The sequence below is a fragment of the Orycteropus afer genome, unplaced genomic scaffold (assembly GCF_000298275.1).
Source record: "Orycteropus afer afer isolate SDZICR_OR568_19922 unplaced genomic scaffold, OryAfe1.0 scaffold00003, whole genome shotgun sequence".
NCBI lineage: Eukaryota > Metazoa > Chordata > Mammalia > Tubulidentata > Orycteropodidae > Orycteropus > Orycteropus afer.
In genome coordinates, this window is record NW_006921590.1 from 16,635,060 (window position 1) to 16,661,906 (window position 26,847).

Here is a 26,847-nt window from a genome sequence, read left to right on the forward strand (position 1 = left end):
GAGGAGTGGCTGGTGGGTTTGAACCGCCAGCCTTCTGGTTAGCAGTTTAGTGCCTTAGGCACTATGCTACCAGAGTTCCTACCAGGGATCCTAGGGTTTATAAAATAAATGTGTGTCCTTCTTGTAAGTAGAGAGCACTGGGGGTAAACATTTACTTTGATGGAGGCTACCTGAGGGCAGCCTTTGCTTATATTAGGAGCTCTGGTAGCGTAGCGTCTATGGCACTTGACTGCTAACCAAAAGGCTGGCGGTTCAAACCCACCAGCCACTCCTCAGAAGGAAGGTTGGACAATCTACTCCTGTAGTGGTTCTGCCTCGGAAACCCAAAGAGGGGTTGCTATGAATCGGGTCTGACTTGATAGCACATAACAACAACAACACCTGAGGGCCTAGTAAGAAAAGGAATAACAGAACAATTAGTGTTACATAGTAGAAAACCTACCTGTTTCTTGAAGTACCCAATTGCATATTCATCTGCATATGTAAGGAAGTTCAGGATGTCATGTTTTATATGATATTCTTTCAAGTGATTCATCAGATGTGTTCCATAGCCCTGTGTGGTAGTATACAGACAAATGTATTAAATTCTGGAGAAAAGAAATTCCCATAAATTCACCAGGAAATGCTGGCAAATTTAGGAGCTTGTACATTAGCTACTTTAATACAGACAGTCCCTGGATATTAAGCATAACCTGTAGTTAAGAACCAATCCCATAAAGCCTATTATATTAAAAATTCAAGGTACTCTGAAAGGAATCACAATAGGAGGTCCCAGATAGAGTTGGGGAAAATGTAGAACAAAACTCAAAATCATAAAAAAAAAAAAAAAAAGACCAGGTTTACTGGTCTGATGAAGACTGGTAGAACCCCCAAGAGTATGGCCCTTAGACACTCTTCAAGCTAGGAACTAAATGCCTATGACTCAATCATCAGCCAAACGACAGACAGGCATATAATGTGACCATAATACCAGGAAGACATGCACTCATTTGAGCAATCAAGCATATAAGCTCAGAAGGACAGCATATGCCTAGGTATAAAGTTAGGAAGTCAGGAGCGGATGGAAGGGAAGGATGAAGGGAAGGAGCAGGTGCAGGCAGGAGGTAGGAAGAACGCTGTTACAGTGTGGTGATTACAGTAAATGTCACAAGACAGAATGTGTATGGATTGTTGAACAGAAAACCAATTTGCTCTGTAAACTTTCACCCAAATAACAACAAAGAAAGAAAACCCAGAAAACAAAATTGCAGTGCATACAATGGTTTGTAATAACAGGTGCTACTTTGTGATGCACATCAAAACATTATAATCACTGTATTATTATTTAAAGATAATAAAGATAAAGTTAGTGTACCTGGAAGTGTTTCTTATGCATAGAAAGATACACTATATACTATACAACTAAGACAAACATTTGATTAACTATCCAACTTACATACAAATTCAGCCTAAAGACAGACTTAGAACAGAAGTCATTCATAAACCAGGGACTGCCTGTATGTACATTTTACCAACTCAGGCCTTTTCTGAAGAAAATGTAACAGAAATACTATTTCTTGCACTTTTGACAAAGAGGTACAAAACCAAAATATTCAGAATTCTTGGATCAAGACACACTCTCATTTGAAGATACAAGTTTCTGTGTTGTTTTTTTTAAAATAATACAAGGCTACAAGATGCTAGCTCTTCTTCAATCCTAAATGTTCCTTGATGAATATTAATATTAAAGTTTTGAGAGTAAATGTTGACAATGAGTACTTTCTAGAACCTTAAATGAAAGGAGCTATATAAACGAAAAGTGCTAATCTTTACTGGAATATTTACTAATCCAAGTGTATGCTATAAATCACTATATCAGTAAACCTTCTAAAGAACTTTATCATCACACACATAGGATTTTCACTTGATCTTATCAGGCCTTTCCAGGAAAGGTCTGAGAGTTCAGAATTTCTGAGTCAGTCAAGAGACATTAGGAAGAGGAAACACTGCCAAAAAAAAAAAAAAAAAGAAAGAAAAGAAATGCATTGACCCATGTCACTTCAGTTTTGTATATTTCACTGTACATAAATTATATTTCAATAGAATGTATTTTTTTTAAATAAAAGGGAGACATTAGGAAGTAACTAAATACAGTGGGCAATGTTGAATAACTTAGTGATTGGAACATGAAAAAATTTAAGTAGAAAGTTTCTGAGTGAAGTACAAAGCTTAAAGATAAGTTATAAATTTAATGTGATCATTTCAGAACCTCATAAAAAGAGGTGAAAGTAAATTCAAGCATCCAGATGTAAAAATCTTCACATATATATTCTGGAAAGTGATGGCACATTTTTTTTAAAGAATTCAAATGTACTCACAGGCATATCCTCATGGAATGCATAGTTCTTCAAGGGCAGAAGAAGCCTGTGGAGTTAACTGATCTACCTCCTTATCTCATGTGAGGTTAAAAGACTCAAAACTATCCTAAAAAAGTAATTTGCTAGAAAGAACAACTCTCATGGAGGATGTTTACTGAATTCTGAGATACATCACTCCATTTTCAGGCATCAAAATGTTTGGGTAGTTCTTCCTATTGTTCACCTGAGATCTGACTCCTTTTTATTTCTACTTATTGACTTTAATTCTAACAAAGACTCAATCATTCTTTCAACAGCTCATCCATCTCTTAAAAATCACTCCTCCCCCAAACGCATGCCCATTCCTGCCTTCTAAGTTGCAAACCAAACTTCAGTCATTCTTCATATAGGATGGTCTGAAGTGGTCTGATCACTTTTTTCAGGGATTTCTCCAGTATACCAATGTCCTTCTAAAGCATGAGTCCTGTTGTTGTTGTTATGTGCCATGGAGTCAGAACGGACTCACAGCAACCCCTCCTTGGTTTTCCAAGGCAGTATCACTATGGAAGTAGATTGCCCAACCTTCCTTCTGAGGAGTGGCTGGTGGGTTTGAACCTCCAGCCTTCTGGTTAGCAGTCAAATGCCTTAGGCACTACACTACCAGAGCTCCCAAAGCATATGTCCTAGGACCAAGCATAATAACAATACTCTCAGGATGGTCTGTCTACTGAGGAGGAACAGTACCAACTCCCTATTCTGTAAATTACTCTTCTATTGATGTAATCCAAGGACATGTTAGCTTTTTCCAACTATATTAGAATATCACAATAAAGACACACTGAATTTCAATAAAACTCAGATACAAAGACTAGTGTAATCTCTCCTTTAGAAGACAGTAAAATGAGGAAGATAAACATTAAAACATATAATCTCAGTATAAAGTTACACTGTTCAATACTTGAAATGTGACTAGTCTAAATTCAAGTGTGCTATAAGTATGACATACACCCTGGGGGGGGGGGGATCATTAATAACATGCTTTTAAGAGCTATTTTATATTTATTACATGCTAAAATGACACTATTTTGTACATACTGTATTACATGTCTACATTGTTGAGTCAATTCAGACTCACAGGAACTACATGTGACTCCAGAAATGTAAATCACATATGTGCTTTGCATCTAAGACGCACATCATATTTCTACAGTGCAGCATTGGTACAGAGTGATGTATTTGTATTTAATATAGGGAAAATGTCCTAAGGTACTGAATTGAGTGAGGAGAGAGAAGATAAAAGGAAAAGATGATGTTCAAGCTGGCCTTAAAAGAGTTTGTCAAGTGGAAAATAAGGGAAGGGATTGATTGGTAATCTAAACGTAGAAGAAAAATATACCCTTCTAAAAGTATTATAAAAAGATATAATAAAATGTACTCTTATAGCCTAAGGGTACAGAAAGGCTTCTTTAAGAAAATATAAAAATGCAAAACCATAAAGAAAAAGTCTGATTATTAATAGACTTACTTCAATTTTTAAAACTCCTTGAAATATCATAAGCAATTCAAGATGCAAAAAAAAAAAAGACAAATGACAAGTTAGGAAAGAACAGTTAAAACATAACACACTGCCATCAAGTTGGACCCGACTCATAACGACCCCTCCTTGGATTTCCGAGCCAGTACCACTACAGAAGTAGATTCCCCACCTTTCCTCTGAGGAGTGGCTGGGGGGTTTGAAGCTACAGCCTTCTGGTTACCAGTCTAATGCCTTAGGCACTAGGCCACTAGCTCTAACTAGAACTCCTAGTTAGAATATCTATTACAAAAATTTAATATCATGAATACATCAAGCAAAAAAGAGGAAATACAGACAGAATTTCAAATTTTCATGGACTCCAGATTTTCTGGAGTCATGGTGGCTAGATAAATCCCTGGAACTACTGCCCTGAGATAATCTTTGAACCAAAAATATCCTCTGAACTCTTCTTAAAACTAAGCAATAGTCTAGCTCAACTAGTAAAAAATGTCTGCCTTTAGCATTATGCTTTTTTGAAAATTTTATGTTGCTGTTGTTGAGAATACAAGCAGCAAAACACACACCGAATCAACAGATTCTATGTGTGCAATTCAGTGACACTGATTATATTCTTTGAGTTATACAACCATCCCATCCTCCTTTTCTGAGTTGTTCCTCTCTCATTACCATAAACTCACTGTCCCCTAAGGTTCCTATCTAATCATTCAAGTGGCTGTTGTCAATCGGAGCCCGTATCAACAGTTCTTTCACAACAGCACAGTGCTCAGAGTAGACATTCTTTACTTGTTCAACTAAACTTATTTTTTGGTTTTTAAAAAGGCTATTTTTTGGTTTAAGGAGCTCTGGTGGTATAGTAGTTAAGGCATTTGGCTGCTAACCAAAAGATAGATGGTTGAAACCTACCAGCCACTCCACAGAAGAAAGATGAGGCAGTCTGCTTCCATAAAAATTTACAGCCTTGGAAGTACAATCGGAGTCAGAATCAACTCAATGGCAATGACTTTTTGTTTTTGTTTTTGTTTTGTTTTGCTTTGCTTTGGGTTTAAGGTTAAAAGATTATTTCAGGGGAAAATTTTAGGGATTCAACTACCCTCCATGGCTCCACAAAGTATTGTTATTGTTGTTGTTATGTGCCGTCAAGTTGGACCCAACTCATAGCGACCCCTCCTTGGGTTTCCGAGGCAGTATCACTACCGAAGTAGATTGCCCAAGCTTCCTTCCAAGGAGTGGCTGGTGGGTTTGAACTGCCAGCCTTCTGGTTAGCAGTCAAGTGCCTTGGGCACTACGCTACCAGAGCTCTCTTCTGAGAATGATCTGTATGCAAGACCAATGACTTATTCTTTGCAAATACTTTTCTTCAACAAGATAAAAGGTGACTATACCAAAGGACCCTGACAGATGGAATACAGAAATCAGACTGACTGGATCTGTGGAAAGAGGTAAAGGAGAAGCTCAGTATCATCAGTCAAAACAAGGTCAGGAGCTGTATGTGAAACAGACCATCAATTGCTCATATGAGAGTTCAAGCTGAAGCTCAAGAAAATGAAAATAAGTCTACCGGAGCCAAAATACAAACTTTATTATATCCCATCTGAATTTAGAGAACATCTGAAGAATAGATTTGATGCACTGTACACCAATGACCAAAGACCAGATGACTTGTGTGATGACATCAAGAACATCATGCATGAAGAAAAAAAAAAAAAAAAACAGTTATTAAAATGACAGGAAAGGAAGAAAAATCCAAAATACATGGCAGAAAAGATTCAGAAAATTGCTCTTGAATGCAGCATAGCTAAAGTGAATGGAAGAAATGCTGAAATAAAAGAACTAAACAGAAGATTTCAAAGGGCAGCATGAGAAGATAAAATATTATAATGAAATGTGCAGTGACCTGGAGTTAGAAAACCAAAAGGGAAGAACACACTTGGCATTTCTTAAGCTGAAAGAACTGAAGAAAAAATTCAAGCCTTGAGTTTCAGTACTGAAGGATTCTATGGGCAACATATTGAATGATGCAGGAAGCATCAAAAGAAGATGGAAGGAATACAGAGATTCACTGTGCCAAAAGGAATTGGTTGATGTCCAACCATTTCAGGAGGCAACATATGGTCAAGAACCAACAGTATTGTAGGAAGAAGCCCAAGCTACACTAGAGAAATTGGCGAGAAACAAGGCTCCAAGACTGAATACCCATTGAGATGTTTTAACAAACAGATGTAGTGCTGGAGGTGCCTACTCATTTATGCCAAGAAATGTGAAAGACAGCTTCCTGGCCAAGTGACTAGAAGAGATCAATATTTGTGCCATTTCAAAAAAAGGTGGTCCAACAGAATGTGGAAATTATCAAACAATATCATTAATATCATATGCAAGCAAACTTTGATGAATATAGTACAAAAATGGTTGCATCAGTGTATTGAAAGGGAACTTCCAGAAATGCAAGCTGGACTGAGAAGAGGATGTGGAATGAGGGATATCACTGCTGGTGTCAGATGGATCTTGGCTGAAAACAAAGAATATAAGAAAGATGTTTATCTGTGTTTTACTGACTATGCAAAGGCATTTGACTGTATCATAATAAATTATAGCTAACACTGTGAAGAATGGCAATTCCAGAACACTTAACTGTTCTCCTGAGGAACCTGTACATAGGCTGTCATTCAAACAGAACAAGGGGATACTGCATAGTTTAAAATACTGAAGGGTGTATGTCAGGGTTGTGTCCTTTCACCAAACTTATCCAATCTGTATGCTGAGCAACTAATCCAACAAGCTGGACATTATGAAGAAGAATACAGCATCAGGACTAGAGGAAGAACCACTGATAACCTGCAACATGCAGATGACATGATCTTGCTTACAGAAAGTGAAGATGACTTGAAGCACTTACTGATGGAAGATCAAAGACTACAGCCTTCAACATAAAGAAAACAAAAATCTTCACAACTGGACCAATAAGCAACATCTTGATAACTGGAGAAAAAAATTGAAGATGTCACACATTTCACTTTACTTGGATCCACAGTCAATACCCATGGAAAGAATATTCAGGAAATCAGACATGGTACTGCACTGGGCAAATATGCTGCTAACAACCTCTGTAAAGTGTTAAGAAGCAAAGACGTCACTTTGAAGAGTAAGGTGCACCTGAGCCATCCCATATGATGTGAAAGCTGGATAATGAATAAGAAAGACTGAAAAAGAGTTGATACCTTTGAATTGTGGTTTTTGTCAGGGAATACTCATGGTACCATGGACTGCCAGAAGAACGAACAAATCTGTCCTGGAAGAAGTACAGCCAGAATGCTCCTTAGAAGGGAGAATGGCTAGACTTTGTCTCACCTACTTTGGTCAGGTTCTCAGAAGGGACCATTCCCAGGAAGAGGATATCATGCTTGGTAGAGGGTCAGCAAAGAAGAAGACCCTCAATGAGATGGATTGACAGTGGTTGCAACACTGGGCTCAAGTATTCCAAGGATTGTAAGGCTGGCACAGAAACAGGCAGTGTTTCTTTCTCTTGTAAATAGGGTCACTATGAGTCTGAAGGGACTCTACAGCTCCCAACAACAACATCATATGGGATCAAAGTGAAAACGCTCAAAATGTAAGATAGGAACTTTAGGGGAGAGGAAGTTTATGTTAATGGGGGAGGAATAATTCAGAAAAACAGGGTGAGAGTGGTTGCACAATTCAAAGAATGTAAACAATGTCACTAAATTATACATGTGGAAACTGTTGAATTGGTGTGTGTTTTGTTGTCTAAATTCTTAACAACACAACTAAAAAAAAATAATAATCTGTAAAGATCTTCTAAAGGATTAATTCAAAAGGAGAGTTGTTGTTATGTGCTTTCGAGTCAGACCCGACTCATAGCAACCCCTCCTTCAGTTTCCAAGGAAGTATTGCTACAGAAGTAGATTGCCCAACCTTCCTTCCAAGGAGTGGTTGGTGGGTTTGAACCACCAGCCTTCTGGCTAGCAGTCAAGTGCCTTAGGCACTATGCTACCAGAGCTCCCCAAAAGGAGAGACACAGCCCAAAAGAAAAACTATCAAAGGACTTGAACAAGCAATTGACAGAAAAATTTAACAGCCAATAAATATCGAAAAATGTTCAACCTCTGTAGTAATCAGTATTGTGTCATGAGACAATATTTCACTCAACTGCATAGCAAATATTTTTAAGGTTGATGGTACCCAGCATCTGTGAGGATAGGGGCAAATAGTACTTTCCAACACCACTGGTGAAAATATAAATTGGTAAACCTATTGAGAAGGTCAATCTGAAGATAATTTTTAAAATTTAAATTGCCTATATTTTTCATGGGAGCTCTGGTGGCGTAGTGCCTAAGGCACTTGACTGCTAACCAGAAGGCTGGCAGTTCAAACCCACCAGCCACTCCTTGGAAGGAAGGTTGGGCCTTCTGTAGTGATACTGCCTTGGAAACCCAAGGAGGGGTTGGTATGAATCAGCTCTGACTCGATGGCATTGAGTTGTTGTTGTTTTTGTTATATTATTCATGCAGTAATTCTCCTTCTCAGGGTCTAGAAAAATACTTCCAAGCAGAGCACTGTTTGTGATAGAAAATACCTGGAAAGAACCATAAATGTCTTTAACAGAGAAATGCTTTATATAAACTATGGTACATCCACATTATGAAATAATACATATTTTTTTAAATAAAAGCTCTGTATCAGCCCTGAACAGTATAAATTCCTAAAATGATAGAAATATTCTTTATCTGTGCTATCCAAAACAGTACTCACTAGTCACATGTGTCTACTGAATACCTGAGTGACTGAGGAACTGAAGTTTAAAATTTATTTAATTTTAATTGATTTTAATATAAATTTAAATAATTATATATATGCACTAAGGTTGAAAGATCTCTAAGACTTAATGGTAAGCTTAAAAAAAAAAGCAGAGCAGTATGAAGTCCATTTATTTTATGAAAACAATGATAGCAAAACACAGTTACCCCTTCCATACAGTAAATTTTAATGCAGGTAGATTAATAAACACCTGGAAAGATGTATACCAAGCTGAAAATGAGATAGGAAAGAGTAATTGGGATTTTTGCTTTATCTGAAAATGTATTTGTGTATTATTTGTGTAATGAAACATTATTTTAAGAGAAAAATGAGAAGAAAATTTGGAGAAAAGGGAAATGTTGGTTAGTGGAGGGAACTATGTCTACATAGGAAAAGCAGTGTCTAGAAATTAGTAAAGAATTAGTTTTCTGATGCAACTCACTTTAACATAGATGTGCTCAATTTAAAAGAGTTAGACTTTTGTTATATACATCATCTTGTCAGGAGTTATAGAACTATAAATTTTCTCCCCCTCTCCCATAATCCAATTATTTTACTCAAGCAGAATAATGATTCTCTCATGCAAAGTTTCCTAAAACCTGTTTAAGTGACCACTAACTTTTTACTTCTCCAAGTAATGTTCTAGATTCCAGGTTGCATGAGCATAGAGGCATTGTCTTTTAACCTGAACCCATTCCATATCTAATACTGTGCCTGACAGTGCTGGTGGCTTAAATATTCTCTTGATTAAAGAAGCATTAATAACATTAAGCTATTATAAACAAAAGTTTAGATTTTAACCCCAGAAATATTTTCCCTGTTTATATGTTTTTATAGTTAAGTAAATAAGCATTAGCCATGCTATTTTACAGTTGCATATAATATCAAATCCAAGTAGTTTTCAGATGACAAAGGTATACTAAGCTGAGAGAGGAGCTTCAAGTAAATTCTCAAATATTATCTTATAAATACTTTGAGCAAAACAAGTTCATTTATAAATATTATTTCAAGCACTTAAGAGAATTTGTATGTAAACTTGATTCTCTGAAATGACTGGATCCAAATTTTAAAGTACCATTTAGCCAAGATATTTAATATATTCAAATTTTGTTTTTTAAAAAAACTTCCACTTAGGGATTTTCTCTTTTCACATAAAGGTGCTACTGCCCCTGAGTTCAATTTTACTCTTGGCTGGAGCAGGGCCTGCTTTCATGGGCGTCTGCATCTTGCTAAGTCAGCAATACTCGGTAATCCTTATTTTAGACTCCAAGCCTGGAAACACAGGAAATCTCTAGGGCAGTACCATGTCTCAAGAGCTGTTCATTTATCATTAATTAAAATGACACAGGATAGTAAAGAGACAAGTAAATTAAGGAGAGAACTTTTTATCCCATTACTATTTCTACTAAGTAACAGGCCTGTAATAAGATGAAAAAATATATAGATATATGGTTATGGTCAAATGTATCCTTTCTATTCAGTCTAGAAAGACTAATCTTCATTTTCCAAAGTTATAGTTCAAGCCACTTACAAGAAGTGATTTTTTTTCTAGTTCTTCCTGCTGAGTTTGTGATGTTTGGCTACCTTTCTTCAAGTCTTTAGAAAATTACATGGTTTGGGAAAAAAATAAATTGCCCTTCTGGGATGTAATAAGACAAAGTACCCAATTCATATTAAATGCCTTTAGTTTCCCTCTGGTATCCCTAAAATGGTCCAAGTCAAACTTAGTCAACATTTCCAAACAAGGTGCCTGGTGTAGCTATCTTTGAAAACAAAAATTAAACAACCTTTTTCTGAATTTACAAACCAAGGACCTTTTCGAAGTCCTCTCCCCATGAAAAAGCAGATAAAAATTTCTGTTAAATAAATTCTTAAACACTGAACACTTGGATCTAAGTTTCTCAGTTTAGCAAAAAACAAAACAAAACAAAAACCAGTGACAAATACAGCAACAGCACCATCTAAAGACACACGGTCAGAATTCCTTGAAAAAGAGCCAGAGGTAAGTTTCAAGTGAAATCTGGGCCTTCACCTTCCTCAGTCAGAATGATGAATGTGCAACTGATTAACTAAATTTGCCCTTTGACACTTAGTGGAATGAGTCAAAGAAAAAAGCCCCACTTGTGCTTTGTGAGAATAAATACATCACGGTGGCTATAATTGGCACTGTGAGCAGAGAGGAAAGCTGTTAATAAAAGCAAAAGTACCCATAGAACTGGCTATAGCCATCAAGCAGAGAACGACACCTTCAGATACCTTCAGTGACTTATTTTTAGTTTGTGTAAATGGCATTGCTTCTTTGTAGCTGAAGAAGTGAGCAGTGTCCTTAGACCTGCAGTGACTAATACAGTAGTCACTGGCCACATGTACCTATTTAAACACTTGAAATGTGGCCAAGCTGAATTGAGATATGTTATAGGTATAAAATATACTCTGGATTTCTCATTAATATCACATTGCTATATTATTATCTCATTGATAATTCTTCTTTACATTGAATACAAGTTGTTATGACAATATTTTGGATGTATTGTGAAAAATAAGATATATTTTTAGATTTGCTGTTGTTGTTGTATGTGCCTTCGAATCGGACCCAACTCATAGCGACCCCTCCTTGGGTTTCCGAGGCAGTATCACCACAGAAGTAGATTGCCACATCTTCCTTTCGAGGAGTGGCTGGTGGGTTTGAACCGCCAGCCTTCTGGTTAGCAGTCAAGTGCCTCACCCATTTCCTTTTGCTTTCTTGTTTCTAATGCAGCCACTAGAAAATTTAAAATCATACAAGTGGTTCACATTTACAGCATTCATTATTGTTTCTCTTTGACAACATTGCCTTAGATCTTCCAATTAGTTTTCTCAGTAGCTATTTAATCTTGAGCTACTTATCTTTCCACCACCCACAACACTTCTGTATGATTTTCTTTGTTGTTGTTGTTATTTGCCGTCGAGTCAGCCCCGACTCATAGCGACCCCTCCTTGGGTTTCCGAGGCAGTATCACTACGGAAGTAGGATTGCCCAACCTTCCTTCTGAGGAGTGGCTGGTGGGTTTGAACCGCCAGCCTTCTGGTTAGCAGTCAAGTGCCTTAGGCACTATGCTACCAGAGCTCCTTTAGTACTCCCAAAATACCAAATTAATAGGTTTCTAAGGGCACATTTCTTAGTTCCCTCTTCCTAAGATGTGGAAGGAAGACTGGGCAATCTACTTCCATAAAGATTTACCTCCTTGGAAACCCAAAGGGGGTCGCTATGAGTTGGAATCAACTTGAGCAAAAAAAGTAATATACGACAAAGTCTAGATTAGAGTTCTGTCTACTGGGAGTCTAGTTTATTCCAGTGAGATTGCAACACCAACTAAAGCAACCATAGTTCCCAGGTGTGTGTGTTGAGAGGGTAGTATAGGGATCTATGCCAAAGACAGTTGAGAAGGTACATTGGCCACACACACACACACACCCCACATTCCCAATGAAACATGAATATGTCTGAAATTTATTCGTAATTTTTTTCATGTCTTCCTTTAGAGAATATCTTTGGTCCTCGTCTACTCTTGGGGACAAGGTCATAAGAAATCTTTAGAAGACTCTTCTCAGAAAGTCCTGGATTTGATCTGAAGTGCAGAGACCTTCCCCAGATCCCTCACTTTCTGCTTTCCTTCTGAAGCCTTTAATTACCCTTACCTTGACTTGCTCATTTGAGGTTACAGCACAGAAAACAATCTCTGTGAATCCTTGGGATGGGAACATGCGGAAACAGATACCACCAATAACACGACCATCTTTAATTAAAGCAAGGGTTTTGTGTTTCCTGAAAGAATAAGATTATGTCAAAGTTTCACCTATCTCGGTTATATAAATATACTCTTCAGAGACATTCCTTATTAATAAACCAAGAAAAGCAGGGGGGCTAGGTCTTGAGTGTCTAAGGAAACCTCCTTCATCCAGCCACTATCTTGCTGGACCATCCTTTTACATGGACTTGTTTTAGAGCCCGCTTGCCTACACAAGACATCATCAGAGATTCCTCAAATCTAAGGGCAGTCACCTAGACCAGTGTCTGGGGTTTACAAATAATGAACAGAGTATGGGTGGAGCTGCTCTGGAGATAGTATGCCCAATGCCAAGGGACACAGAGAGGGGTCAGGAGACTCTGAGAAGGCATGACCAAACACCTATTTGTTTCTGAAGAGTCTAGTCTTACTCAGAAATAGTATAAGAACATTATATTATGGGGGAAAAAAATCCACATGTGTAGTAGGATCCTGCCATACTTTCTCTATATCTAAAACATTACTCTGTGTGTCACCTGCATGGGGCACAGTCCACATAGACTGTTAGACTCTTGTATTTTAAAATACATTCAGTTAGAGAACTTTGGGTTATTTATTTTAAAAAGCAATGGATTTTCAAAGTTAACCTGTATGATACCCCAAAATCTTTTCCAATGTTTGGAGACTCGTGCAACAGTGGTCTACTTAAGATACCAAGATGATGACTATTTCCACTGTGAAAAAGTAGGAAATCTTCCAGTAGTTCATTCTCTTGTTGCTCTAATGAATGAAGTACAGCACAGTCATCAGCAACTTAAACACACAGCTTCACTGTTCCTAACATGAAACATTTATGAATTTTTGAGAAATTCCACAAGGTGCTTTTACACATGGCAAGTAGCTTGATGTAGCTCTATATCCACTGTATGACAAGAGGATGCAGGATTCAGTGAGTGGGTGACTATAGCTCACGTTCACTATCTAAGTAGTTCCTATTTCATTTAAAAAAGACATAGGAAGGGGGAAAAACAAAGTTCCACTTACGGGTCAAAGACAAGCCGTGTGATATACTCTTTTGGCATCCGGGGCAGCTGATGGGAGAACACGTTCTGTAAGCCAACCAGCCACATCAGGATCTTTTTGTTGGGTTTCTGGTTCAGAGAATTGCCGACCACATGAAATTCAATCACACCTCTGCGTTCTTCTAGCCTTGCTGCCTCGTCTCTGGCTGAATGTGCTGACAGAAAATTGGTCTGGGAGGCAGGAGATGAAAAAAAATTACGTAAATGTCTTAAGACAGTGGGGATGGGGCATATCAAGGCTTCTCTTCTTTGCTCCAATAAGGTATTCACTGTGGGGTTTCAGGGTCCTACACACACATACGTGTGATGTGATATTTGGTTTAGATAAGGAGTCAGCAAACTTTCTGTGGAGAGCTAGAAATAAATATTTTAGACTTTGTGAGCTATAAGATCTCTGTGGCAACTACTCAACTGCTATTGTAGTGTCAAAACAATCTCAAACAATGTAAGCTAATGGATTTGGCAGTGTTCCAATAAAAGTTCATTTAAAAACACAGAGGGTGGGCCAGATTTGGCCTGTTGTGCTACAGTATGCCAACCTCTGGTTTAGAGAAACTCCAACTGGATGAGCTTTAAAAGAACCTCAAGATCAGAAATCCTAAATTCTCATCCTAGGCCCAATAGTGACAATTCTGTCTATACTGCAAACATTTCTTTTTGGAGGACAGTTTTCTCTCTAGAAGCATCCCTGGGTGGCACAAATGGTTAACCACTCAGCTACTAACCAAAAGGTTAGATGTTCAAATCTACCCAAAGGCACCTCAGAATAAAGGCCTGGCAATCTACTTCTGAAAGATCAGTCACTGAAAACCCTATGGAGCACAGTTCTATCTGAAACACATGGGGTCAGTGTAAGTCACAATCGACTTGTGGCAATTATTTAGTTTTTTCTTTCCAGATGAGTATTTGTTGATACATACTTAACCACAGCTGGCAACTTTGTGCCATCACTTTACGCTCCCCATCTTACTTATTTCACCCAGTGGTATAAAGGTAAATGCTCAATAAACAGATCCCCAGAGGAAAAAAAAATCAACCTGATTTTCAGTATTTGCTGATTTTCACTGTTTACAGCTGACTGCCTAGGTTAAACACTCCTACCTTGGTCAGTTTTAAACTACAAATATATTTAACAGCAAGCTCACAAAACCCCTGAAAATGAAGTAATTGGCTGTGCTCCAGGAGAACCCAACTCCAGCCCACTACTAAATCCACTCGACAAATTTTGAAATGAGTACTAGCAACCCATTTTATAGTTGGGGGTTAAAAAAACAACTGAGCTCAGCTACTCTGTGAAGTTACTAAATCCCTAAAAAAAAAAAAAAAAAAATTTACAAAACCATTATCTAAAAGGAAATGGAAAGGACAGCTCTATGATAAGTTTTTCTTCTCACATCATTCCAGTTCTCTGAACTATCCTCAATACCATAAAATGAATACCTAAGGAAATGTAACAAATTAAAAACTGATACTTTAGTCTAGCACAGCCACGCTAGAAATGTAAAAGATGTTTTGAAAAATAATCTGTAAGCCATTTTAAAGCAGGGGAAACAATATTGCACATCCTGGAAGCTGTCAGAATTGTCTTAAACTGCCCTCCCCCAGATGGAATGCAATGAGCTAACAGCAGTACTCTTAACTCAAAATATTTCACTTGATAATCATGAGAAAATAATCAGACAAATACAAATAAAGGGACATTGTGCAAAACTAGTGACCAGGACTCTTCAGTCCTCTTGTAAAATCTATAAAGGGGCTGGGGACCCAGACTATATATTAAAGGAGACTACAGACAGGGAGCTCTGGTAGCGTAGTGCCTTAAGGCACTTGACTGCTAACCAGAAGGCTGGCAGTTCAAACCCACCAGCCACTCCTCGGAAGGAAGATGTGGCAATTACTTCCATAGTGATACTGCCTCAGAAACCCAAGGAGCGGTCGCTATGAGTCTGGGTCCCACTCGAAGGCACATAACAACAACAACAACACAGAGAGGAAGAGATAAGAAATAAATGCAACATAAGGTTCCTGATGGATCCTCCAACAGATATAAATTTATATTGTTGTTGTCTGCTGTTGAGTCAATTTCAATTCATTGCCACCCTAAAGGACAGAGCAGAACTGCCCCACAGGGTTTCCTAGGCTATAATTTTTATGGGAGCAGATTACCAGGTCTTTTCTTCCACAGAGTGGCTAGTGGGTTCTAACTGCCAATCTTCAGTTAGCAGCTGAGCACTTAACCAATGTGTCACAAAAGACATAATTAGAATACAGGAGGAATTTGGATATGGATCTTGTATTAGACCAGGGGTTGGTAAACTTTTCTGTAAAGGATAAGTACTTTAGGCTTTGCAAGCCGTACATGCCCTGACTCAATTATTCAGATTTTCTGTGTAGTGCAAAAGCACCCATAGATACATGGTTTAATAAAACTTTATTTTAAAAACAGACAGCTTGCTAGATTTGGCCTGTGGTCTATAGGCTATCCTATACTACACGATCATACTGAAACCAGGCTAAATTTTCTGAGTGATGACTATATTTTTAGTTATGTAAAGAATAGCCTTATGCTTTGGAGACACATGCAGAAATAGTAAGGGGGTGAAGTGTTATGACATCTGTATTTAACTCTGAAATGGTTCCAAATGGTTCTCAGGAGAAAGAGGGAAAGCAAATGCGACATATGCTATCAACTTGTGAATCTAGGTGAAGAGTCTACGAATCTTTATCACAGAGTTCTTGTAACTTTTATAACGGTTCAACATTTTTCCAAATAAAAAGTTGGGGGGGAAGGTCTCCAACTGTACAACATTATTAATATTATATTTCCCTGTGAGGTGATAGTCATCAAGGGGGATTACCTCTCAACTAGCTGTTCCTGCCCTCTCACACTGATCACCCCAAAAACGCAAATCAGGGTAGCATAACATGCTAATATCTCAGCATTACCATCTCCATTTGCAACAGCTGAAGCAGCCAGGAGAGCAGAGGGCTCTACCAATTGGCTGCCCAGGTTTACCCTGCTGACCTCTGGTCCCAGCATCGCCGCAGGGTCTGTGATGGTAGACATGACCTCATTGATTAATTCTATTGGAATATCCCCTGTAACTCGGGGTTTCTTGACCTCTTCCAGAGGGTGAGCATCATTCATTTTCCTCTTTTCACCTACAATGACCAAAAAAGGGGCAAAAAATGGATCATTTTGAACACACACACACACACACACACGAACAAAACATGTCAATCTAACTCATTTTCTAATAATGTTGGTGGACAAGACTGGAAAATAGGTCAACTCTCCATCCACCAGGGAGTGGTAGTAGAAGGTGAGAAAGAGAAGGGAGGATAATAATTCAAACCACAGATCCACTCCGAATAATTTCCAGGATAATTTTTTAACTTGATACATGAGCTACTAGAGCATGTGTTTATTCATTTGCAGATGTATAGGGAGATTCTAGTTAACATTGGTTATTAATTTATGTCACTCCTTTTGTGGTCACAAAACATGGCAAATACGATATGAAAATGTCAAATTTTGAAACTTACTTTAGGGCCTAAAATGGTGTCTAGTTTAATGCTGCTATAATAGTAATAACAAATAGATGGCTTTAACAAACAGGAATTTATTCTCTTACAGTTTAGATGCTAGAAGTCCAAGTTCAAAGTGTTAGCTCAAGAGGCTAGGTGGAAGCTTCTCAACCTTGGGCTTCAGCTCTGCTTCTTGTTCCAAGCCCACTGGAGCTCCAGGCTTCTTCTAACTCACACAGCTCCTGGCTGCTGAGGCTGATGAACTCAAGATTGGCAGGTAAAATGCACAATCTCAAGATCAGCAGACAGCATAGCAGGCCATTGGTTAAAGTCTCCAAACAATCCCAAAATAGGCAGGCAATACAGCCCAAAACGTGCCAAAAAACTAGAGATCTTTCCCAAAGCTCTTCCATATATAGTAGAAGCAGGCCAAACCCAGAAGGCAATTCCCCTTCTACTACTTAGCTGCTCACAGCAGATTCCACCATGGAGATGATTACAATCTCATCCTGGGGAATAACTACATCCAGCTGCTAAGCCACTCCAACCCATAGCCCAGCCAAGTTGACATGCAATCTTCACTACCACAAATGGAAAGGCCAGGCAAAGGTCGAGAGACCTTTATCCCACTTTTCTTATATCATGACATCGTTAGCTTTTTCTCCTTTCTACTTTCATATTTGGTTTTCCTTTTTTTTAAATCATAACATGTATCTATTTTTCATGTTTAAGTTTGTTAAAAAAAAAAAAAGTTTTACAAACTTTTTAAAGTGTTCAAATGTTATTCCTCAGATGTGAATCCCAGTGACCATGTTTACATACAGTATTCTCACTGTGTCTTTGGCTAAAGGGCATGTGGCAATAAAAGGTGACATTCTAAATATTACATGGAACTTAAAATGGCCTTTGCTTATTTCTTATTTCTATAACTCATTTTTAGTTGCTGGTTTTGAAGATGAATACTTTTCAGTCTTTTGACCAAGAAGACTTCAAATTCCATGATTCTGAAAGAATAATGTTAAAAAAAAAAAAAAAAAAAAAAACCTAACATGTTCAAACCCACCAGCCACTCCTTGGAAGGAAGGTTGGGCAATCTAGTGATACTGCTTTGGTAACCCAAGGAGGGGTCGCTATGAGTCCAGGTTCGACTCAAAGGCACATAACAACAACAACATGTCCCAACCCCAACGGACTGCTAACGGGCCTGAAGCGGTAACAAAGCAACTGAGGCAACATCCAAACTTGTTGGCAAAGAGTTCCTGGATTGATTAGTGATGTCTAACATGGAAATGGGAGGGCAAATAGTGGCACACATGCTAAATATTTACTACTTCATCTAAGGTTCTCTTCTTTACCTGTTTCATGCCTTTTCAAAGTTGGGACATAAACAATATTTATCTGATGTAAAGTTTCTGGGCAGAAATTCAATCTTCAAAACATTCTACAATTGTGAAATAATTCAAGGATTAGGAGATAAAAATTTTGCCTATGTAGTATATTACATTAATGGCCAAATTCTTTACCTTCCCTGGTATCCAGCCTTTGCCATATGACTTTGCAGTTCTACCTACAAAAGAAGTGGAGTATATTTCCCTATCCCTCAACTCAGTTCAACCATGTGACTTGCTTTGGACAACAGAATGAGGCAGTAGTGGTGGTATGCCAGATCTGAGTCTAGGCTTAAAGAAACTTTGTGCATTCCTGCTTGCTCTATCATGCTTCTGCCTGTGTCATGAGAAGAACATGTTCTGGACAGACCAATGGTCACAAGGGGATGATGAAAAATATATGGAGCAGACTTGCTCCAGCTTAAGTACCCTGGCCAATTCCAGCCCAGAACAGAGTCCCTAGTGGAAGAGCAGATACATGAACAAGCCCAGCCAAGACCATGTGACACTACCCAAATACCAACACACAGAATGCATGAGCTGTGGTAATAAATGATTACTATTTTAAGACTCTGTGTTTTGGATTAGTTTGTTACACAGCAATAACTAACTAATACGGCCCAAAGCCTAATACAAAGAATTTCTAGCCATTAAAATCCTAGACATATACTATTTGCAGTTACTCCAAATCAAGCTTTGGCACTCCTGAAATATTGGAGCTCCTGGGGCGAGTCAGTGAGTTTTTTTGTTTGTTTTTGTAGGGCAGGTCAGAACCCTGTCTCATTCCCACTCCGAGCTTACCTGGGTTTCCTTCAAGCCCAGAAGAGGTTTTGCAGGCAGGACTGGTGTTCCCTCCATTCAGCTGCTCAAGAGAAGACGAATTTGAATTGTATGAAATTGTCCCAGCCACAGGAGGTGGACTGATAACTGCCCCGAGAAAAGGAAAAGAAGGTATTAGATGATTCTTTCTTAGCAACAAAGGACCAAGGAAGGGCATGTGAGACTAGTCTATTCCTGCCCAAAGAGAAACCATCTTTGAGCTAAAAGCCAGCGGGGCAATGTAAACATTAAGATAACAAAAACAGTAATGGATTATAGTCCATTAAACAGAGTAAACATATGTGAGTCCATATTGATAAAATAGTAAGTGAATTAATAAATGAGTGGGAAAAAAATCTCCTTCTTGTGAAAGAATGCCAACAAATAAGGAAGGAAGAAATGATGGTAGTTAGAAAAGTCACTATTTGGCAGCCATTGCATAATAACTCATTTGGGGAAGAATTTCAGTGCAGGCTAATCCTTGGGTTAATTTTGATGAGAGACAGGATATTTACCTAGTCTCAAAGTATTATCTCCTCATAAAAGGACCTTTTGACTACAAAAGGAAAAATGGTAACATTATAATGTAGAAACCTGGTGGACAGCACCTTAACCAAGTGACCAAATTTAATACCAATAATAATGGAACAAACTAATGTCATCAGCTTCCCAATGTGATGCAAAACTGCTATAAACCACATCATAGAGACAAGAGGCAAAACTGGAAGATAGCCTACAGATTAGAGAATACATTGTGTCAATGTTAAATTTCCTGACTTTGACAGCACTGTTGTTACCTACCAGAATGTCTTTTTTTCTCAGGAGATGCCCACTGATGTAGGTAAATGTCCATGATGTTTGCAACTTACTTTCAAATGGTAATACATATGTACCATTTGAAAGTAAACTGCAAACATTGACCATTTGAAAGTAAGTTGCAAACATCATATATACATATACATACATGGTAGAAGAGAAGGGAAAGGAGAGAGAGAGAATGATAAAGCAAGCACTGCAAAACATTAATAATCGGTCAGTCTGGATAAAGACTATACAGGATACAGGATTTTTTGCAACTTTTCTGTAAGTTTGAGAGAATTTCCAAATTAAAAGTAAAAAAAAAAAAAAAGGGGGGCATTTTTGGAGGTAGGACATTGCTTTGCTAGTTGTGCTACTGATAGCAGCTGATGAGATGTGATGAGGGATACAGACATTCTCAGAGACACTAGTGGTACATAGGACACAGCGTGGCAGTATGGACAGATGCTCAGAAAAAATGTTCATCTGGGTTTCCAATGCTGCCACAGTTCAGTCAACAGCAAACATCCCCAGCATCCAAGAAAGTCATGGAGTAAGCAACAGAAAGACAACAACCAACAACACTGCAAACTGAATACCAAATGGTATGTAAAGAAACAGAACATACTAATCACTGGGCTATAGGGGTTTCTTTCCATCATACAGGGCCTTCTGAATTTCAAAGCACACTGGAGTGATTCTGAACAAAGAGGAACCTCTGGTGATTCTGAAGGCATTTGAGTATCTTGCAAAGCTTCAGAGTCATCATTATGAATGCCATTTATCACAGCTGCAAAGATGTGCAGACATGCCAATTAAGTAAATGATTACACTCTTCTTTCACCCCAAGAGAAAGCATCACAATTACAGTAGTGCAGAAGACAGCCTGCTCCTAATGCTTCAGGTAAAACCAAAGTATAAAATTTAACTTTACTGGGTGACAGCCTTAGCAGTAAAAATAAACATGAAATCCCCACAGGTTCAGAGACAACCTCTGCCTTCTCTATCCTGTTCTATGACAGTTAACAACATGGCCAGAAGTTGGGCAAATGAGTAAGCATTTAGAGTAAGCAAGGGTCACTGTCAATTCTCCGACACAGATAACTCTTTTTCAGGACCCTGCAGAAGAACTAAGTTGACCTATGAAATAGTATTGGCGTTCCACTGCCTGAAGAAGAAAGATACTGTTCTTCACTCATTCCTTCCACAAGCATTTGCTGCACACTTGCAGTGCACACTGAGGCAGTGTGCTGTCTGATTCTTAGCACAGTGCAGCATTTAGGAGCTCAGAACAACCTGGAGTGGCAACCCAATTTCATCACTTATGAGCTCTTAACTCAAGCCATTTGTTCTTCCTCTTTGAACTTCTATTTCCACATCTACATAAAGGGAAGAATAACAGCATCTTCTCAGGGTTTAGCTAAGACTAAAAGATATGACACACACTTCATAGCCAAGAATGAATGAAAATACCAATTACTGTAATTATTACTGTGGCACAACTTTATCTGACCATCAAGGAGTTACACTCATAAGAGAAAGAAAATGTATTTAAAAAAAGGAGGGGTGGGTTCAGATAACATGAGATAAGTATTATATGGTACAGTAGTTCCTCAAACACAGAATTACCAGGGAAGCTTTTGGAAGTAGAGATGCCCTAGCTTCACCCTAGGCCAATGATATCACACTCTCTTGGGATATTGTTGTTGTTGTTGTTGTTGTTGTTGTTAGCTGCCACCCAATCAGAGCCAACTCATAGTGACCCTATGCACAACAGAACAAAACATTGCCCAATCTTGTGGCATTCTCACAAGCATTGCTATGTTGGAGCCCATTCTTGGCTCCAACCATTGTATTAATCCACCTCTGTGAGGGTCTCCCTCTTTTTTTGCTGACCCTTTACTTTACCAAGCATGATGTCCTACTCCAGGGACTGGTCCCTCCTGATAACATGACCAAAGTACGTGAGACAAGGTCTCATCATTCTTTATTCTAAGGAGAATTCTGGCTTTACTTCTTCCAAGATAGATTTGTTCATCTTTTTAATAGTCCATGATATATTCAATATTCTTCACCAACACTACAATTCAAAGGCATCAATTCATCTTTGTTCTTCCTTATTCATTGCTCAGCTTTCACTGGATATGAGGCAATTGAAAATATCATGGCTTGAGTCAGGCACACCTTACTCCTCAAAGTGTTATCTTTGCTCTTTAATACTTTAAAGATATACTGAAGACACTAGTGAAAAACAAGGCTTCAGAAATTGACAGAATACCAGTGGAAATGTTTCAACAAACGAATGCAGTGCTAGAGGCACTTACACATTTATGCCAAGAAATTTGGAAGACAATTACCTAGCCAACCAACAGAAGACATCCATTCTTGTACTCTTGGGATGGGACTTTGAAATCAATGTGTTTTAAATCTGCCCAGGTGATCCCACTGTGCAGCCAAATTTAAGAACCAATGATTTATTGAAGGTTCTATGAAAGTTTGGAAGAAAGGACATCCACTCCTTGCTAAAGGGCATGAGAGGAATTAGGAAAGACTTTGTGGGAGAAGTGTCACTTAAAATATGTTGTTGTTGTTGTTGTTATGTGCTGTCGAGTCGGACCCAACTCATAGCCCCTCCTTGGGTTGCCGAGGCAGTATCACTATGGAAGTAGATTGCTCAATCTTCCTTCCAAGGAGTGGCTGGTGGATTTGAACCACCAGCCTTCTGGTTAGCAGTCAAGTGCCTTAGCCACTATGCTATCAGAGCTCCTATTTCAAATATTTAAAATTGAAAATATAGTAACCAAAAAAAAAAAAAAAAAAAACCACTCACTACCATTGAGTCGGATCTGACTCATAGTGACCCCTCCTTGGCTTTCCCAGGCAGTATCACTACAGAAGTAGATTGCCCAACCTTCCTTCCGAGGAATGGCTGGTGGGTTTGAACCACCACCCTTCTGATTAGCAGTCAAATGCCTTAGGCACTACGCCACCAGAGCTCCCGAAAGATAGAAAAGAGAAAGAAAAAGATAACATGCACTGTATAGGCAGAGAGCAATGCAGAGGGTATGTCCAGTGACCACAGAAAATATATACAGTAAATGCAGCCTGCTCTAGTCTGGAGGGAGCATGTAATACTCAGTAAGGCTCCGAAACACTACAGGATTTGGACCAGAGAAACAGAGAACTATATTCCATAACCTAGGGAAAAAAGACAGCACACAACAACAACAACAACACAGGGAAAAAGGGACACAAATATTTTTGATATGTTTTTGGTAAGATGAGTTCAAACAAAAGGGTTTAATCCAAACTGAAATACCTCTGTTTTATAGGGATTTAACTGTATTTACATCTAAACTTGGCTTCTATCTGAAAAAAGTTTTTAAAAGTCATTTTCTCAAATGCATTATGCTTTGTAAAAGAGGTCAGATTTAAAAAAAAAAAAAAACTACTGTATGAGTTCACTTATAATGGCATTTTGGAAAAGGTAAAACTATAAGAATGAAAAACAGATCAGTGGTTGTCAGAGGCTAGGGGCAATGATACAAAGGGATACAAGAGAATTTTCTGGAATGATGCGATTGTTCTATATTTTTATTTTAGTGTTGTATGAATTTGTCAAAACTCACAGAACTCTATACTAATAAGGGTGAATTGCACTGTATGTAAATTTTACCTGATTTTTTAAAGTAAAAAAAATAAACTACTTTTGCTAGAGATGATAATTAAGAGCTCCATATTACATACTGACCCTGTGTTATAAATTGAGCTAAAGCTCTATCAAAATTCTGTATTCTGTCTTTTCCCTTGTCCAGATACAAAATGCTGCATTGGCATTTCTGGCCATACTTCTCCACCAAAATCTTCCTAGTGGCAAAGGCAGAAACTGAGATTCTCTCCTTGGGGTCTGTGACTCTGAAGGCATCTGTCTTCCTTCCTCACAAAATGCCAACAGATGCCACTGGGTGACTTAAGGCAATGGCATGGATGGCCTGGCCCCATTGGGAACTCCTTCATGTCCTGAGACTTGGGCCTAACTTCACCCACTCACCATTCCAACATCATCCATCACAGTAACTTGAAGTACAACCCATCAAGATTAAGATATCATAGACTACAAAGCCAAACTGACTTGATTCCTAGACATATCTGGCCATTCACTGAGACTCTGTCTTTGAAAAGAGCCAGTATTTGACTACAAAGCTGGGTTCCTTCCTACTTTATGTCTTTCATTAAAAACGGCAATGTACAATGTAAGCAAATCATGTAGTTCTCCCTCTTTGTCTTCTTGTTCTTCTTTTTTTTTTTTTTTAACAGTTTGGCTTGCACCTGCACTCCTTGTTAATCGAGATACAGTTGCAAGATTTTGTCTTGCACCTGTTTTCTTTTCATTAATAGGGATGCAGATATAAAATTTGCCAAAGTCTTTGCTCTTTTGCTGGCTTTTCGTTGTTTTCCAAATGAAAACCACAAATAAATGCAGAGTAAGCTGCCACTAACACTTTAGGTTGGTCTTCCTGGTTGTTCTGATATATGCTAAATGAAATTTACCTGTCTGGATTCCTAGCTGGCTGGTTCTGGAAGAGGCTGAGAGAAAATCCTGATCCCAGATGGGAGAGTTTTGACTATAAACTTCTTCTTCTAACATGGATAGAAACCTATAAACAAGAGGAAACACAATGTTTAAGACAAAAAACTAATTTATTACTAGAGGAACAAAAGCCCTAACCACCTTTGGAAATGACCTTAATATTAGCATCTCACCTTCAACTCAGAAATAGACTGATGATTTATATAACTCAAATGAGGAATTAGTAGGGTGGCCCTGCTATATTCAAATGCAGAAATCCATTTCTACAAATTTGTCCTCTTTTTATCCTGTACAAACTCCTACAACATAGGCCAGATATTGTTGTTTTTACTTGCCATGGAGTTGGACTCGACTCATAGTGACCCCTCCTTGGGTTTCCAAGGCAGTATCACTATGGAAGTAGATTGCCCAACCTTCCTTCCGAAGAGTGGCTGGTGGGTTTGAACCACCAGCCTTCTGGTTAGCAGTCAGGTGCCTTAGACATTATGACACCAGAGCTCCTACAGGCCAGATAGAAGCAGTAAACCAGTGGAAATGCATTAGTCTTCTTCAGTGAGCCTCAGAACAAGATTTGAGCCCTCCACATGGCTGCCACTGAAAATGTTATTAGCATTACAAAAGTTGCTAACATTTATCAAGTGCTTACTATGTGGCTGTACTGTTCTCAGAACTTCTTATTTAATCTTCACATCAGCCCTATGAGGTATAAAGGTTATTTTTATCTATCACAAGTAACCCACCCACTGTCATCAAGCCAAATCTGACTTGTAGCAACCCTATAGGACAGAATAGGATTGACCCATAGGGTTTCCAAGGCTGTAAATCTTTATGGAAGCAGACTGCCTCATCTTTCTGCCACAGAGCTGCTGGTGGGTTTAAACCACTGACCTTTTAGTTAGTAGTCCAGTGCCTTAACCACTGCTCCACCAGAGTGTCTTACTATACGGTAGGCACTGCTCTAACTGGTTGGTGTATATTAACACACTTGATACTCAAAATAACCCTATGAGATAGGATATGTGTTATTATATCCATTTGCAAATAGAAAAATCTAAGACACAGAGAGGTTAAACAGGACTGGAACCATGGGATTAAATACCATGTAATGCTTTCTCACTTGTTACAAACCAAATGCATCTTAAATTGTGGGAGCCCACAGAAATCATAACATGATTCATTATTAAATTATTTAAAATAATAAAAATAAATTACTAAAACTATAGAGACCCAGTGGACCTAGGCTTACTGAATCAGATTCTTTGGGAACGGATTGTTGTTGTTGTTGTTGTTATGTGCCTTCGAGTCGGACCCAACTCATAACAACCCCTCTTTGGGTTTCCGAGGCAGTATCACTACGGAAGTAGATTGCCCAACCTTGCTTCTGAGGAGTGGCTGGTGGGTTTGAACCGCCAGCCTTCTGGTTAGCAGTCAAATGCCTAGGCACTATGCTACCAGGATTAGGTAACAAAATTTGATAAATGTCCCAGATAATTCTTATGTACATCACATTTTAAAAACTATGGTAAAATACCAACACATCTACACTTTTGTTTCTGTAATAACATCCTGCAAGTCTCTTTCTGAAAAAAACAAGACAATCATTTGTCTTCAAGTCAATTCTGATGCACAGAGACCCCACACATATCAGAGTGAAAGTGGGCTCCGTAGGGTTTTCAATGTCTGATTTTTCAGAAGTAGATCATTAGGTCTTTCTTCAGACATGCCCTGGGTGGCCTAGAACCTCCAAACTTTTGGTTAGCAGCAAAGTACATTAATCATTTCCATAACCCAAGGACCCCAAGTCTGTTTTTAAACCAAAAACCAAACCAAACTCACTGCCCTTGAAGTCAATTCTGACTCATAGCGACCCCACCACCACCACCACCACCACAGACTGCCCCCTATTTCTTCCCAGAGCAGCTGGTGGATTTGAACCAGCAACCTTTTGGTTAGCAGACAAATCCCTTAACCACTACACTACCAGAGCTCCTTAAGTCTCTTTCTAGGGCACATTAATTCTAGTTGAGGTGCTGTAGCTTCACCACTTAGGGTTTTTGTGACCTTGGAGCAAGTTCTTAACTTGCTTTTTCTCAGTCCCCTGTTCTATAAAATGGAAATACCTTCAGTAAATCACACACAGGACAATAAAGAGGATTAAATAAACTAATGTGCATATGTAGAATAGTGTC

At 38.5% G+C, this 26,847-nt stretch overlaps 1 protein-coding gene across 1 annotated transcript in view; it reads right to left on the reverse strand.

The window, feature by feature from the left end:
- Positions 1–26,847, reverse strand: part of KAT2B (lysine acetyltransferase 2B) — a 125,782-nt gene that overhangs the window by 13,914 nt on the left and 85,021 nt on the right. Inside the window, exons 8-13 of the mRNA XM_007936540.2 lie at positions 24,619–24,725; positions 19,252–19,377; positions 16,560–16,696; positions 13,497–13,705; positions 12,364–12,490; positions 443–553 (exon numbers count right to left, since the gene is read on the reverse strand). Of these exons, the coding sequence (XP_007934731.2) occupies positions 443–553; positions 12,364–12,490; positions 13,497–13,705; positions 16,560–16,696; positions 19,252–19,377; positions 24,619–24,725 (817 nt within the window). The remainder of the gene's footprint in view (positions 1–442; positions 554–12,363; positions 12,491–13,496; positions 13,706–16,559; positions 16,697–19,251; positions 19,378–24,618; positions 24,726–26,847) is intronic.